This window comes from Sinohyriopsis cumingii, chromosome 8 (genome assembly GCF_028554795.1).
Source record: "Sinohyriopsis cumingii isolate HCF-2022 chromosome 8, ASM2855479v2, whole genome shotgun sequence".
Classification (NCBI taxonomy): Eukaryota; Metazoa; Mollusca; class Bivalvia; order Unionida; family Unionidae; genus Sinohyriopsis; species Sinohyriopsis cumingii.
Window position 1 is genome coordinate 52,036,349 of NC_142968.1, and position 12,432 is coordinate 52,048,780.

At 35.7% G+C, this 12,432-nt stretch overlaps 1 protein-coding gene across 3 annotated transcripts in view; it reads right to left on the bottom strand.

Annotated features, from left to right (window-relative positions):
- The window catches only part of LOC149793512 (uncharacterized), a 13,295-nt gene extending 1,209 nt beyond the window's left edge, over positions 1-12,086 (bottom strand). For 2 of the 3 annotated variants that reach the window (XR_016422560.1, XM_089966397.1), the window contains exons 1-4: positions 11,492-12,086; positions 10,357-10,614; positions 4,501-5,001; positions 391-877 (exon numbers count right to left, since the gene is read on the bottom strand). Coding sequence is in view for 2 of the 3 variants with exons in the window: in XM_089966397.1 (XP_089822523.1) it covers positions 391-726 (336 nt within the window). In the remaining variant the exon portion in view is untranslated. The remainder of the gene's footprint in view (positions 1-390; positions 878-4,500; positions 5,002-10,356; positions 10,615-11,491) is intronic. The other variant, XM_089966398.1, reaches the window with a different exon arrangement.
- Positions 12,087-12,432: the final 346 nt, after the last annotated feature.

A 12,432-nucleotide genomic window follows, 5' to 3' on the forward strand; every position in this document is an offset into this window, starting at 1 on the left:
TGGCACTCGTGAATAACATGATTCAGTTCAGACAATATGAAACGTAAATGTTTGCTTATCTATGATAATTAATATTCTATAAAAGTAAGATATTCTTCAATTTATTAGACCAATCAAAGTCAAACATGCTCCATGAAGTAATATTATTCTGTTTTGGAGGCTTAGAATTAAAAGGAATACAGTATATGTAAAAAGCAAATACGGCTTTATTAGAGAATCTTATTCAGAAAACAAATTGTTTAATTTGGGTAAAACTCTTATATTAAATCCAGTATCATTAAACCTCTTCACCAGTTGCAATTTCCCCTTTGAGGTTACACTTTCCCGCTCTGACATGTATATATTGAGAGACACAGAGAGTTATTGAGAGTGGAAGATGTCACATTTTACCTCATCTATAGTGCTGTATTGTTCCTCCTCGGACTGTTGCTCAAAACCGTGAGGTCGGAAGTTGTTCAGGCTTGCAGATCTTGTACGAATATTTGGCTCATCATGGCTAACTCCACTGTCTCTTTGAGCCCTTGAAGACAAGTCATCCAGATTAAGTCGGTCTGTAGATAAGTTCAGACCTGACATGCTGTCTGTCTTAAAGCAATACGTCGCGCTCATCGAATCATCGCTCTGATATTGATTTATATTCGCATACAATAATTGTGTCAAATTTTGCAAAGTCTGTAAAGACAAGGCTCGTCGAACTGGATTCCAAATATCGTGGGTATGATTCATAAGTGTTTGCAAACTTCCGGATATTCTATTTACAACTGGATACCCCGATCTCAACGTCCGTGGGACAGTTACGATCTGCCAAGGTTGAATCTTAACAATTCTCGAGCGACTTCTCTGTTTAAAGATTCTACACTTGGCTGATGTTGTGTTCCTGAAATTGTACAAACTTAAAAACTGAACTTGAGGGACAGGAAGAAACCTTTACATCTTTTAATATATTACTTAATCGTTTATCCAACCCATATATGGAATTCTTATACATTTTTTGTGGAACGAGAAATGGTTGTGCATTCAGACATTAGGTGCTAATTATCACCTTATTAATACAAATCAAACGTGTAAGAAATCCCCCCCCCACACACACACACATACACACGCAATGCGTTAGCATACAAAGTTCACCTAGTTTGTAGTTTTCATCGGAAAATATACAAAAAATTGCATTTCAGAGTTTTATGAAACTGACGGTTTCTTTGGTTCTAAGCACATGCTTCGAAATCAGCCTAAAGAGATCAAGTCCAAATAATAATATTTCTTGTCAATGCAAACTATATCGTTCCTCTATTTCCTTAAGTAAATGAATACAAAAAACTTGAAGTAAAAAATAAATAATGTTGTATTCACTGCTTCTTGTATTCGGTTTGCGCCATTGTGACTTTGCACCTAAGGCCTTGTTTAAGAAGTGCATATTCTTCGGAAATTCTTTGTGCATTACTTTGCATTGTGTCTTTCATTCATTGAAGTGACATCTCTATGGCAAGGTTGTCATTTGGGACAGCAAAAGCTTTGCTGCTATCATATACTACATTGGATATAAGTAAACGATGTATGTAATGTAAAGTGTTAATATATATCTCATATTACTTTGAGAGCGTGGTAAAAATCAATGTGAAATTTTACAAATTCAATTCAGTCAAACATGCAGCCATTACTTCAAAGTTTGATCCGTCAAAGTCTTCTGTTTTGCGTCTGTTCGTTAAGTTCATAATTCTTGATTGTGGTACAATTTTCCGTATTCATCATTTAGTGTGCTGGTATGGTCATACATCTAAGCATTCAGTCTATCTGAGCTACAATGTCTCATCCATCGAATCAAAATTATGTAAAGTATGATTCAGTGTAATTCTTTTATGTGTACAAATGTGGACTGGTGTATGGTTCTTTAATAGCTTTCGTTTTAATCGTATACATTATTTTCAAGTCAAAATAACATTAGAGAGGCTTTGTTTTGTTTTATTTAACACGATTTATTAACATGCATTGAAGTCTTCCACCCAGAGTTATGTGCCAAGGAATATATATACATACATATATATATATATATATATATATATATATATATATATATATATATATATATATATATATATATATATATATATATATATATATATATATATATATATATATATATATATATATATATATATATATATATATATATATATATATATATATATATATATATATATATATATATATGGCCTTTGTTTCTCTAACCAGCAAAATATACTCTGTTCATGTCGAGGTCACATCATCGACCTTTCTCTAATGCAATAGTACCTTCAATCTTCACCTCATCTGGAACATTATGAGTTGCTAGTTTCACGCGGCACGTTATGCAAGTCACGTCTGACTCAGTTCCTTGTTCCTTGCGCAAATTGTTTGTTATCATTGTGCCACATCTCTCCCAATATATGCCCTTACCGTAACACAACTTTCGCATTAGAGCCTTGTTGTTAGTCTAGGTTGTATGAAATCAGTTTGAACTTTACTTTGTTGTGTTTAGAACATAGCCCTGAGTACACTGGTGTGGCATATCATGCACTGGTTTCCTATCCAATATTCCCTAAGTCAGTTATTGTTTTATTTCATCACCTAGCACGCAATGCATATTTCACTTGTGAAAATGGTTCATACAAAATAAGTTTGAAGTTGCGTGTTGCTGTGCATAACAAAATGTTATGGTATTGCAATTCGATTATGTCTGTCAGATCGAAGACTATGACATTTGATTTTCGTATAAGAGTCCTTTATTTGTTTTACTTGGTTATTTGGCGTAATATTATATCTGCCTTTTGCTTCCTTTCTTTCAATCCTGTTTCTGAAAGTTTCCGTCATTATTCTGTAAACATTTTTGTGAATATTTATTTTATTTTGTTCAAATGTGTCAATACAAATTGTCTTAATTGTAAAAATGCGCATTCAACCTTCCACAATCAAGCTGCCGTTTAAACATACAGTCTCTACATTTCTGGCTGCAGATATTTGTTATAAAAAAATTGATTTCGTCTGGCGATTTTCAGGTATAGATAGTGTAGCACGATAACATCTCTACTGATTGTCGCACTAAATAACACGATATTATAATAGTAGGTTGCCTTGTGATCATCTCTATTTATTTCAGTAAAAATATTGCATTAGCATAATAATAAGTGAATCAGTGACCTGAAAGATAGATGGGGTGCTCAGGTGAAGGTGGATACAGCAACATATACTGTGAAATCGGGTAGTTGTATTAAGCAATGCACCTTTGTATTCATTAGGTTTGCTGTGTGTGCAAGCCAAAAACGTTATCATTTCAAATTGTAATATGACCAAGATTGCTCCTTACTTGTTTTCTTGAATCTAATCCCTGTCATACTAATAAGATCTATGAAATACATTGCACAGACCAGCAATCACATGCAAAGTTCGTCAACTTGGTTGAAAGTCCACAAAATGATGATATAAAGGTTATATCACAGTGTTAAAGAGCGCATCAATAAAGAATGAGATATTCCTGGAAAGGGAGGAAACGTTTTTCAAAAGGTGTGTGTGTGTGTGTGTGTGTGTGATTTGGATTTTTAACGTAGCTTTAACAATTGTACAATCATATCGCTACGATGTCTGCAGTGTAGCAGTTTTTAGTGATGCCGCAGACATGTGGCATGATGTCCCACCCAGTCACATTATCCTGACACCGGGCCGACCAGTCCTAACACTAACCTCTTAATGCTGAGCGCCAAGCGAGGCAGCTGTTAGTAACATTTTTGTAAGTGTTTGGTATGACTCGGCCAGGGATCGAACCCACGACCTCCCGCATCCGAGGCTGACGCTCTAACCACTAGGCCACCGGAGCGGTCTTTTTTTCAAAAGGGGGATCAAATGCAAAGTGCGTTTGGCTTACGCACCTCAGATATGTAGGTGGGAAATAGTTGTGCACTATTCTGTGAAAATAAATGGTTTAATGTAACGTAAGTAAAGTCTTATTTACATACTACGTTCAGCGTATTTTCCCTGCTTGCAAAATCAAACACGCCAAAGTGTCATATCAGCGACGTATTACATATGTTTAGAATTATTCATTATACCTGACACAACAATAGCATAACCTGCCATCAGAGAATGCATGTGTATAAAAAAGAAGCCGAACAAGCAATAGTAATGTTATCGCATGAAGGTTATCCCAGATGGTGAGCAAGGACTTGTCACCAGCCGTGTAACGTTTGGCATTATAAACCCAACTATGAGTTGTGTAAAGTAACAAAGTTGCAAAATGCACATTATCTAACTGTATCCAGCTCTTTAAGCTAGAATGGGACAAACTAAGTATGTTACCAGACAGCACTTAACTTGGAAAAAAATTAGTTGGTGACAATTTAGAGAGTGTTTGCTTTTAATATCAACATTTTTCATTTTCATTTAGAGAGAGAATTTATGCTATTAATTTAAATCTTGTGAATTAATTATATGTGGACACATGTATATATAAAATGTAGAAGATAATCGTACCCGATCTGCTGAATGCGACTCTACACCTCTGCGTGAATAAAATTAGAATTCCAACGATGATCAAGGAAATGGCAACAATTACTAGTCCAACCCCAATAAGCGGTCCTAGTAGGCCTGGAAGGAAAGGCAAATATTCATTGTTTCGAAGCTTGCTTGTTGGAATAAAGCCATGAAATCAATAAAGTATTATGAAATACAACACATTGGATCAAATGGAATGATTGTTTTTCATGTTATATGTGATACAATTTATAATCTTGCGGCGAGATATCTTACAGTAGATGCACTTGTATGATGGCAATATTCATAAGTATTTCCCAGCTTTAAATGACTCTTACTTGATTGCTAAAATATATATGCGCTACCTGGTCTGGTACTTGAATCTCTGTTTCTGCTCATTGTGATATGTCTTAGCATTATAATAAATACACTTATAATACTTATCATTGAAATCTTGCTTCGGAAAATTATTTCCGTTGATAGGTTTGGTACTTGATTGAACTGAAATGAAATGAAACGGTAAATCCATTTTTAATATTTATATAGTCAGAGCAAGATCTTAACACTGGATAAAGATTACACAGATGGCAAAATAAAAATTTCATATTTATTAAAATTTGTACCGAAAAGATGTATAGAAGCAATAATGTATATATTCAGGTTTGTATGTATATATTCATGCAATTTATGCATCGGATGATTTAAAATATGCCCATTAGATAAAACCATTAAACACAAGTCCGAAAATTAAACTTTAAGGCATAGCAAAAATTACGCAACACCAGAGATCATGAAATGTACTTTGATCCCTCTTGCGATTGACATATAATTCTGTGGAAACAACACATAACATATAATAAAAAATCTGGTTTTAATATAGTAAATAAATTCTAATAATAAAAGACTAAAGAGGCATTATCAGGAAGTAAAAAAATAATTATTTGTTAAAATTCAGAAATATTTTAAATATTGGTCTCTGGAACATAAATAAAGGAAATGATTTAAAGATTTCATGCATGTCAGATGCAAAGTGTGCACATTTAAGATCAAATTAATGAAATTATGAAATAATCAAATACTTTTGATAAATCGTTTACAACTTGTAAAAATTGCTAAAAGTCCAGCTGGATGCCACTAATTATATGATTTGATAGAATGTAACGTTATAGGAGAAAGTGTCCTTAAAAAGTGTAATAACATACAAATCAAGTAAAGAAAAACTCAAAATGATCATCTACATGCTACTAAATTCCCCTAAGTGTGTCACAACAATACATAGTAAGAATGCGGGCGTTTTTATTATATGTGTACAGTAACTGGGTCACTTTTATTAACACACATTACAGTTGCAATTATTTTGCCAAGGTTTGTTTTCAAATATTTTCTAGAGAGTCACTATAATGCCCGAAACCGGGAAGGGATTATATCGTGACACTTTGGTAGATTTCGAAAACATTAAGGATATAAACGAAATGACACTATACGTACATGGGAAATTTAACGTAAATCTTCCATTTCGTAAACAAGACCCTCTTGATACAAGGGGAATGTTTCATATAAAAGATCCATAGGCGTATCATTGAGGTAAAACCATAGGCGTAACAGTGGATGTCAGCATGGGTATTTCACGGAACTATCCATGATTCTCCAGTATGAGTATTTGTGCAGGAAATCTTTCTTTTTCCACACGCAAATGCCCTTTAGATACAAAGTTACTGTTTGTGCCAAACCTCTTTGATATCAAACCTCTTTGCAATCGCCAAAGAAAAAAGAAATCTTGGTTGTCAAATGTATTGTCAAGTTTGTATTCTTTTTTTCCTTTCTTACATAAGACAGTCTTTTTCTTGATATTGTCCGTCTACGCGAGACAGTGGTGTAGCTTCAGGAAAAACTGTTGTGTCGCCTTCTTCCTTTCTCTATTTCAGCGTGCTTTATGTTACTGTTTTCCTTGCCTTTTTGAACTCACAGTCTGACATCTAGGTGCTTGGTGGAGCGGTCGTTAGCATAGCTCTCCCCGTCGTTGACGTTGATGTTGGCCCTTTTCATGTAATTCTTACAAACGACTTTATAACGCAGATGTGACTGTCCATTCGGTCGTGTGCCATCTGCAAGTTCACTGTATGGCAGGTCAAAAGGAATGCTGCCTGGGTCCATTTTCTTGACGTGGCCGAGCCAGCAAAAGCGCACCTCTGCGAGAATGCAGAAAATGTTGATCATGTTGGCGTGTCCTGAATCTCTATGTTGGGTACTTTGTCCTGCCACTGGATATGCAGAAGACACCACAGTCATCTCAGGTGGAAGCTGATGAGTTTCCTTTCGTGTCTTAGGTGGTCCATATCTCGCTGCTGTAGAGGAGCGTGTTGATCATGCATGCATAGTAGACGCGCAATGTGGTCATTGCAGTGAGGTTGGGATTGTTTGAGACAGTCTGATTTAGTCTAAACATCACTGTGGCTGCCTTGGCAGTCCTGCTATTTACCTCCGAGTCAATGAATGGCAAGCTGGAGATGGTGGACCCGAGGTATGTGAAGTTTTCAACAACTTCCAAGTTGTACCCATCGATGGTGATGGAGGGAGGGGAGTCTGCCTACATCTCCATGACGTTCTTTTTCTTCAAAATGATGGTCAATCCAACTTCCTTACAGGCGTGGGAGAGGTTGCATACCAGCAGTGCAGTCCATCTTCCGTGTGTGACGTCAAGAGCAGTTGACGTATGAGGACCTCTGTTACTTTAATCATAGCACGGAAACGAGCGATGTTGAACATCTTGACGTCAGCCTTGGTATGGATGTACACTAATTCGCTGCAGTCATTGAAGGTTTACTGGAACAGCATGGAGAAGAAGATTGAAAAGACCGTATGCGCAATGACGCAGCCATGGTTCACTCCGCTGCTAACTTGGAAGGCCTCCGATGTTGCGCCACTGAAGCACACTGTGCTGTGCGAGTTCTCGTAGAACGATGTGAAGCCACGACAGCGTGTAATCGAGGTGGGTAGGGGTCAGCCGATCTGCAGGAGCCTAAAGAGTCCTCTCAGACTGACCAGCTCAAACGTATTTGTTAGGTTTAGGAAGGCGTAGTGAGACGACCATGTTCACTGTTGTTTGGCCGCCTTGGAAGCCATACTGTGACTGTGTAGACTCGGAAGGCTAGGGTCTGCGAGCGCTCCAAGGCGACACGGGAGAAATCCTTTCCGACGATGCTGAAGAGGAATATGCCCCGGTAGTTGTTGCAGTCGTTACGTTCTATTTTGTTTTTGTACTAAGTGACGATGTTGGCGACACGGATGTCCCGGGGATGTATCCCTGTGATCAGCAGAGGCAGAGGAGTACGTGCAGGGCAAGAGCAGTGCTGATTTCCCGCTCTGGAGGATTTTGTCACACTGAACCGTTCAATAGGGTGTCTTTTCGAAGAAGTAGAACTCTCACTTACAAATACATGTTGAAACTTAAGAAGTTCAAGATCCAAGGCCCTGCATATACATCGTCTGCGTTATTAATGACTAATTTGAATTTATATAGGATGAGTTTGCTACTGTTAAAATCTCCAATACGGATTTAATTTAATATTCCTTCTGAATAAAAACCATCTAAATATCAGACATAAGTAAACGTTTTTAAGAATTCAAAGAAGAATTTGACATTGCCGATGAAAATCCACCCAACAAATGAATCCGGTTTCACGTACAAAATCGTATTTCACATTTGCATTAGCTCTATACTTTTAAGCGAAGTGTCATGGAGATGGACATCGACCAGGATCATATGGGTGTGGCCCTCATTATTGTGGTTTCCACAGCATATGCATAGAAAACCAATGCACCATGATGGAAGCAAATAATGAGGGGGAGATATAAGATCACACTTGCACCAAAGCCGTAACATAAAGATATTCATTGGGGACAATCTATAATAATAGTTGGGACAGTGCGTGGATCTCACGATATACCAAAAATGCACCAAGTACTAGCCTCTCGCTATACATTGAAAATGTGTCCTCAGTTCATTCGAGGGTATTTGATTTGAGGGTCCCAATTTCCTGTCGAAAACTGCATTCATGTTTATGATCGTCATTATCATTACTACGTCAGTAGAAGTATCAACGGACATGCAGGGTTCAGTTACTGAAAATGTGAACAGGAATTTATCAAGCAGGAGCAACATGTTCAATGTGGTGTGTCGTCACAGTTTGTCTTATAATCCTTTTTCTTGTCAGGTCGTCGATATGTTTGATCAGTGTAGGCTGTAAATATGTAAACACACTGAATAAGTTGTTTGATCATTTAAATATATTCAGGGGCCTTTATTATATCAGTTTCGAAACTGAAACGTTATCATACAGATATGTCCTCACATTTTCAATTTTCAATACTAAAGAAAATCAACACGTCGTGCTCCGTTATATTGCTAAGTCCTCGATGGAATGAAATAGATACAGAGGGAATCTATCTGAACTTGATACTTTTCCTTTCATGCGCTACTTTTGGTATTGAATTGATGAAGAGTTGTTTCTGCAGGACAGTTATTATCGGGCAGCAGTTACCTGTTCAGTGACAACATTTACGTTGATAAATGTATTGAAAGAACTTCATGCCAGAGAATACATTAATAATTTTACCATCTCAATCGTACCATTTCGTTTGTTATTTTACTCGTGCGAAACGCGACTACATTTTACACAACAAAAATGGTGGAGAGAAACAGATCGGGCCATATTCCATGGATGAGTAGTACAATCCTGCTCTGCCGCATTTGTTTCAAGTAAACAATCTTTTTCTTACATCGTACATGTCCCGAAATCTTCAATCAAGGTTAAACTCCTCCTCACCATGACGAAAACAGATCATTGAAAGGACACTAAGTGGAAGAGCGTACAATTGTGAATTAAATCTTAAACACAAATAAAAGTTCTAACACAAGACCAAAAGCACGAAATTCGATTTGCAATCCAAATGTATTCCGAATAAATTATGATATTGAATACGTTGATGTGTATGCAGTCTCGAATGTGCTAATGTGGCAATGACAAGGAATGTGGCGATGTGTTAACAGTATTTCGATGTATCACAATACAATACTCCAGAATGTCCTAGTCTGAATTTTGATATAATTCTAATAATAATGAAATTAATGTAGTCCAAACATTTCATTGAGCACTTTGAAATTCAACGAATAATAGTTTGACTAAATTAATTCACCCAAATTAAAAAGGGAACACAACAATACCAATAAATATGCTTCGGATGTTAAGGCAAGGACGAGTAATTTGCCAAGTATACAACATTTATAAAGAAGAGAGAAACAAAGAGAGAGAGAGCGAGACAGAGAGAGAGAGAGGAAGAGAGAGAGAGAGAGAGAGAGAGAGAGAGGAAGAGAGAGAGAGAGAGAGAGAGAGAGCCGTACGTCAAGGTCAAGTGGAAAGTACAGATATAAATAACATATATTTATGGACAAAGTCAACAAACCGTATATATTAAATATACGCCACAGGGGAATATTTTGTTTCAGGTTATTGGTTTCTCAAACGGAAGAAGAGATCGAGTGGATATTCAACTTGATTTCATACCTCAGAAGAAAAATATTTTAATCAAAGGTACCATTCTATAGAAGGCATCGACTTAGAACACATGAAGCTGAAGACAATGATAAATTTGTGTACAAATCTGATTTTTGGGAGAAAGAGTTAAACAGTATATATCTCTCTCGCTGCATATATATATATATATATATATAAACTGGTATTATTTATAGAAGAACATTCTTTCACGGAAAGGTAAATTCGGGGATACCGGCATGTTGCAATATCAGGCGATTAAAAAGACAGTGACTGAATAAGACAAAAAGAACAATATACTTACAAATATTTAATCTGTATGGATCACTCTCAAATCCAACTCCGGATGACTTACATTTGTAAATGTTGTACATATCATCAGCTGTTAAATTCTGTATAGCAAGAATCGTGTTGTTTTGAGAATATTTGCCATTGCTTTCTATCATAGATCCATTGAGGCTCCAAGAAACCTTTTCTGTGGATATATTTAGGGAATTGCACTGTAACTCTATGTACAAATCGACATGTAGAACCATAGTTATCCAAGGAGGGGTTCCTTCAGCTAGAAAAATGCAAAACATACGAATAATGAGGAGGACTGAAGCTAAAGAAAATCAAACACTAGCGGCTTCATTTAAAAAATGATTAATTGTCTGTAGTCGTTTTGCAATTGTTCTTGTACAGAATATCCAGTTGTCATATTGAACTTTTTTAAATTGATATTCTTCTCATGAATTTTTTAAGCGTATCTTTATAAAACTTTGGGAAAGAGATGTTTCAATATCTTTAGCAGAATTAAGAACGATTTGTTCAAGGTCTTACATTGTAGACGAAATCGGACAAAGTAATTAAATTAGTAGTGCAGTGGCCACGAATTAATATAAATAATATTACTCAAATGCTGAAATTCTGCAAATGTTAAATTATACATTTGGCTCAGACATACATTGTTAGTGCATTACACTTAAATAATCAGGCAACCGGTCTATACGTACGATCCTCAATTAAAGTCTTCATCATAAAGTATGAATTATTTGTTTGACCTAAGATGTTTGTATATGCTTAAAATATGATTTAACCAGATTACGGGTGGTATGGTTACAAAGATAATTAGGACGGTAAATATGAATCCTGGACAAAGTGTGTTAAAGAGGGGTTTGTACAAAACAAATGAAACCTTTTAGAAACGATTAAATACGAAATACATAAGTTAGATCGTACTTCTTTGTATAACTGTCTTCTGACAAGAACAGCTACCGAGATACATGCTTTCAGGTTCTCAATTATAAACTCTGATTATAAAGTTAGCATTATATCTCTTTATTAATTATCAATTTTAACTACTTAAACTGACAAATCCATATAATTTTAGTAAAATGAACACTTGCACTGTTGTAATTAACGAACAATTTATGAAATCTAAGGTTTATGCAACATACCAATTTGTAGAGTGACACTATCGTTGAAGTCCTCTGAATCCCAAGTTCGTTCCAACTTGTATATGCCAGCATCTTTTCTTGTAACGTTTGAAATGCTAACAGTAACAGTCATCATTTCTAATGTACCGTTGTTTACGTAAGCTTGTATTCTTTCATCTTTTCTATGCCAGACGATGTGATTTTTAACTGGCCATACAACCAGAACAAATGACGAGTTATGACTAATACGTATAGAATTCCTGTTTGTATTGTTGTATGTCCATGATAAAGACACGTTTCTTCCTAAAATACCTTCCACAGTCCTTCCTTCTGAGACCAAAGCAAATGTTATGCAGGAAGCTAAAACATGCAAGAACAACATATTTCCTTGTACTTACATGTGCTGATACTGTCCAGCTAATACTGTATGGTACTATAGCATCAAAATGAAGTAGTAATATTGTTTATTTTCCATGTTTTGAATCAATAATAATCGTTGGATAATTGAAAATATCATTAATCAGTTTACAAAAGACGCATGTCACAAAATGAGAACAAGCGTTCCAAATTTTACAAAGAATGGATCGCAAAAATAAATTATATGTAGGAAAATGGCTCGAAAACCACACATTCTCCAAGTTCAATACTTAGATTAAAGTCTGAAGTCCAATGTACAATATTCATCTATAAACAAGAACATAATACTCAGTATTTCCGTAACGTCAATTTAATTTATGATCATCCGTTTATAATTATGAACTTAAAATTGCAATATGCGACAGAGTCGGAAATGTGTGTGATATTGTTTATTGGCCTATCGACACAAAATGAAACAAACTCAGACATTTCTTGTTCAGTATAGAACAGGTTTTAATATTTTTGATACATATCATCAATAAGAATCTAAAGAATATATATATATATTCGTCATCCATAATCACTGCTACTAACTAGTACAACTA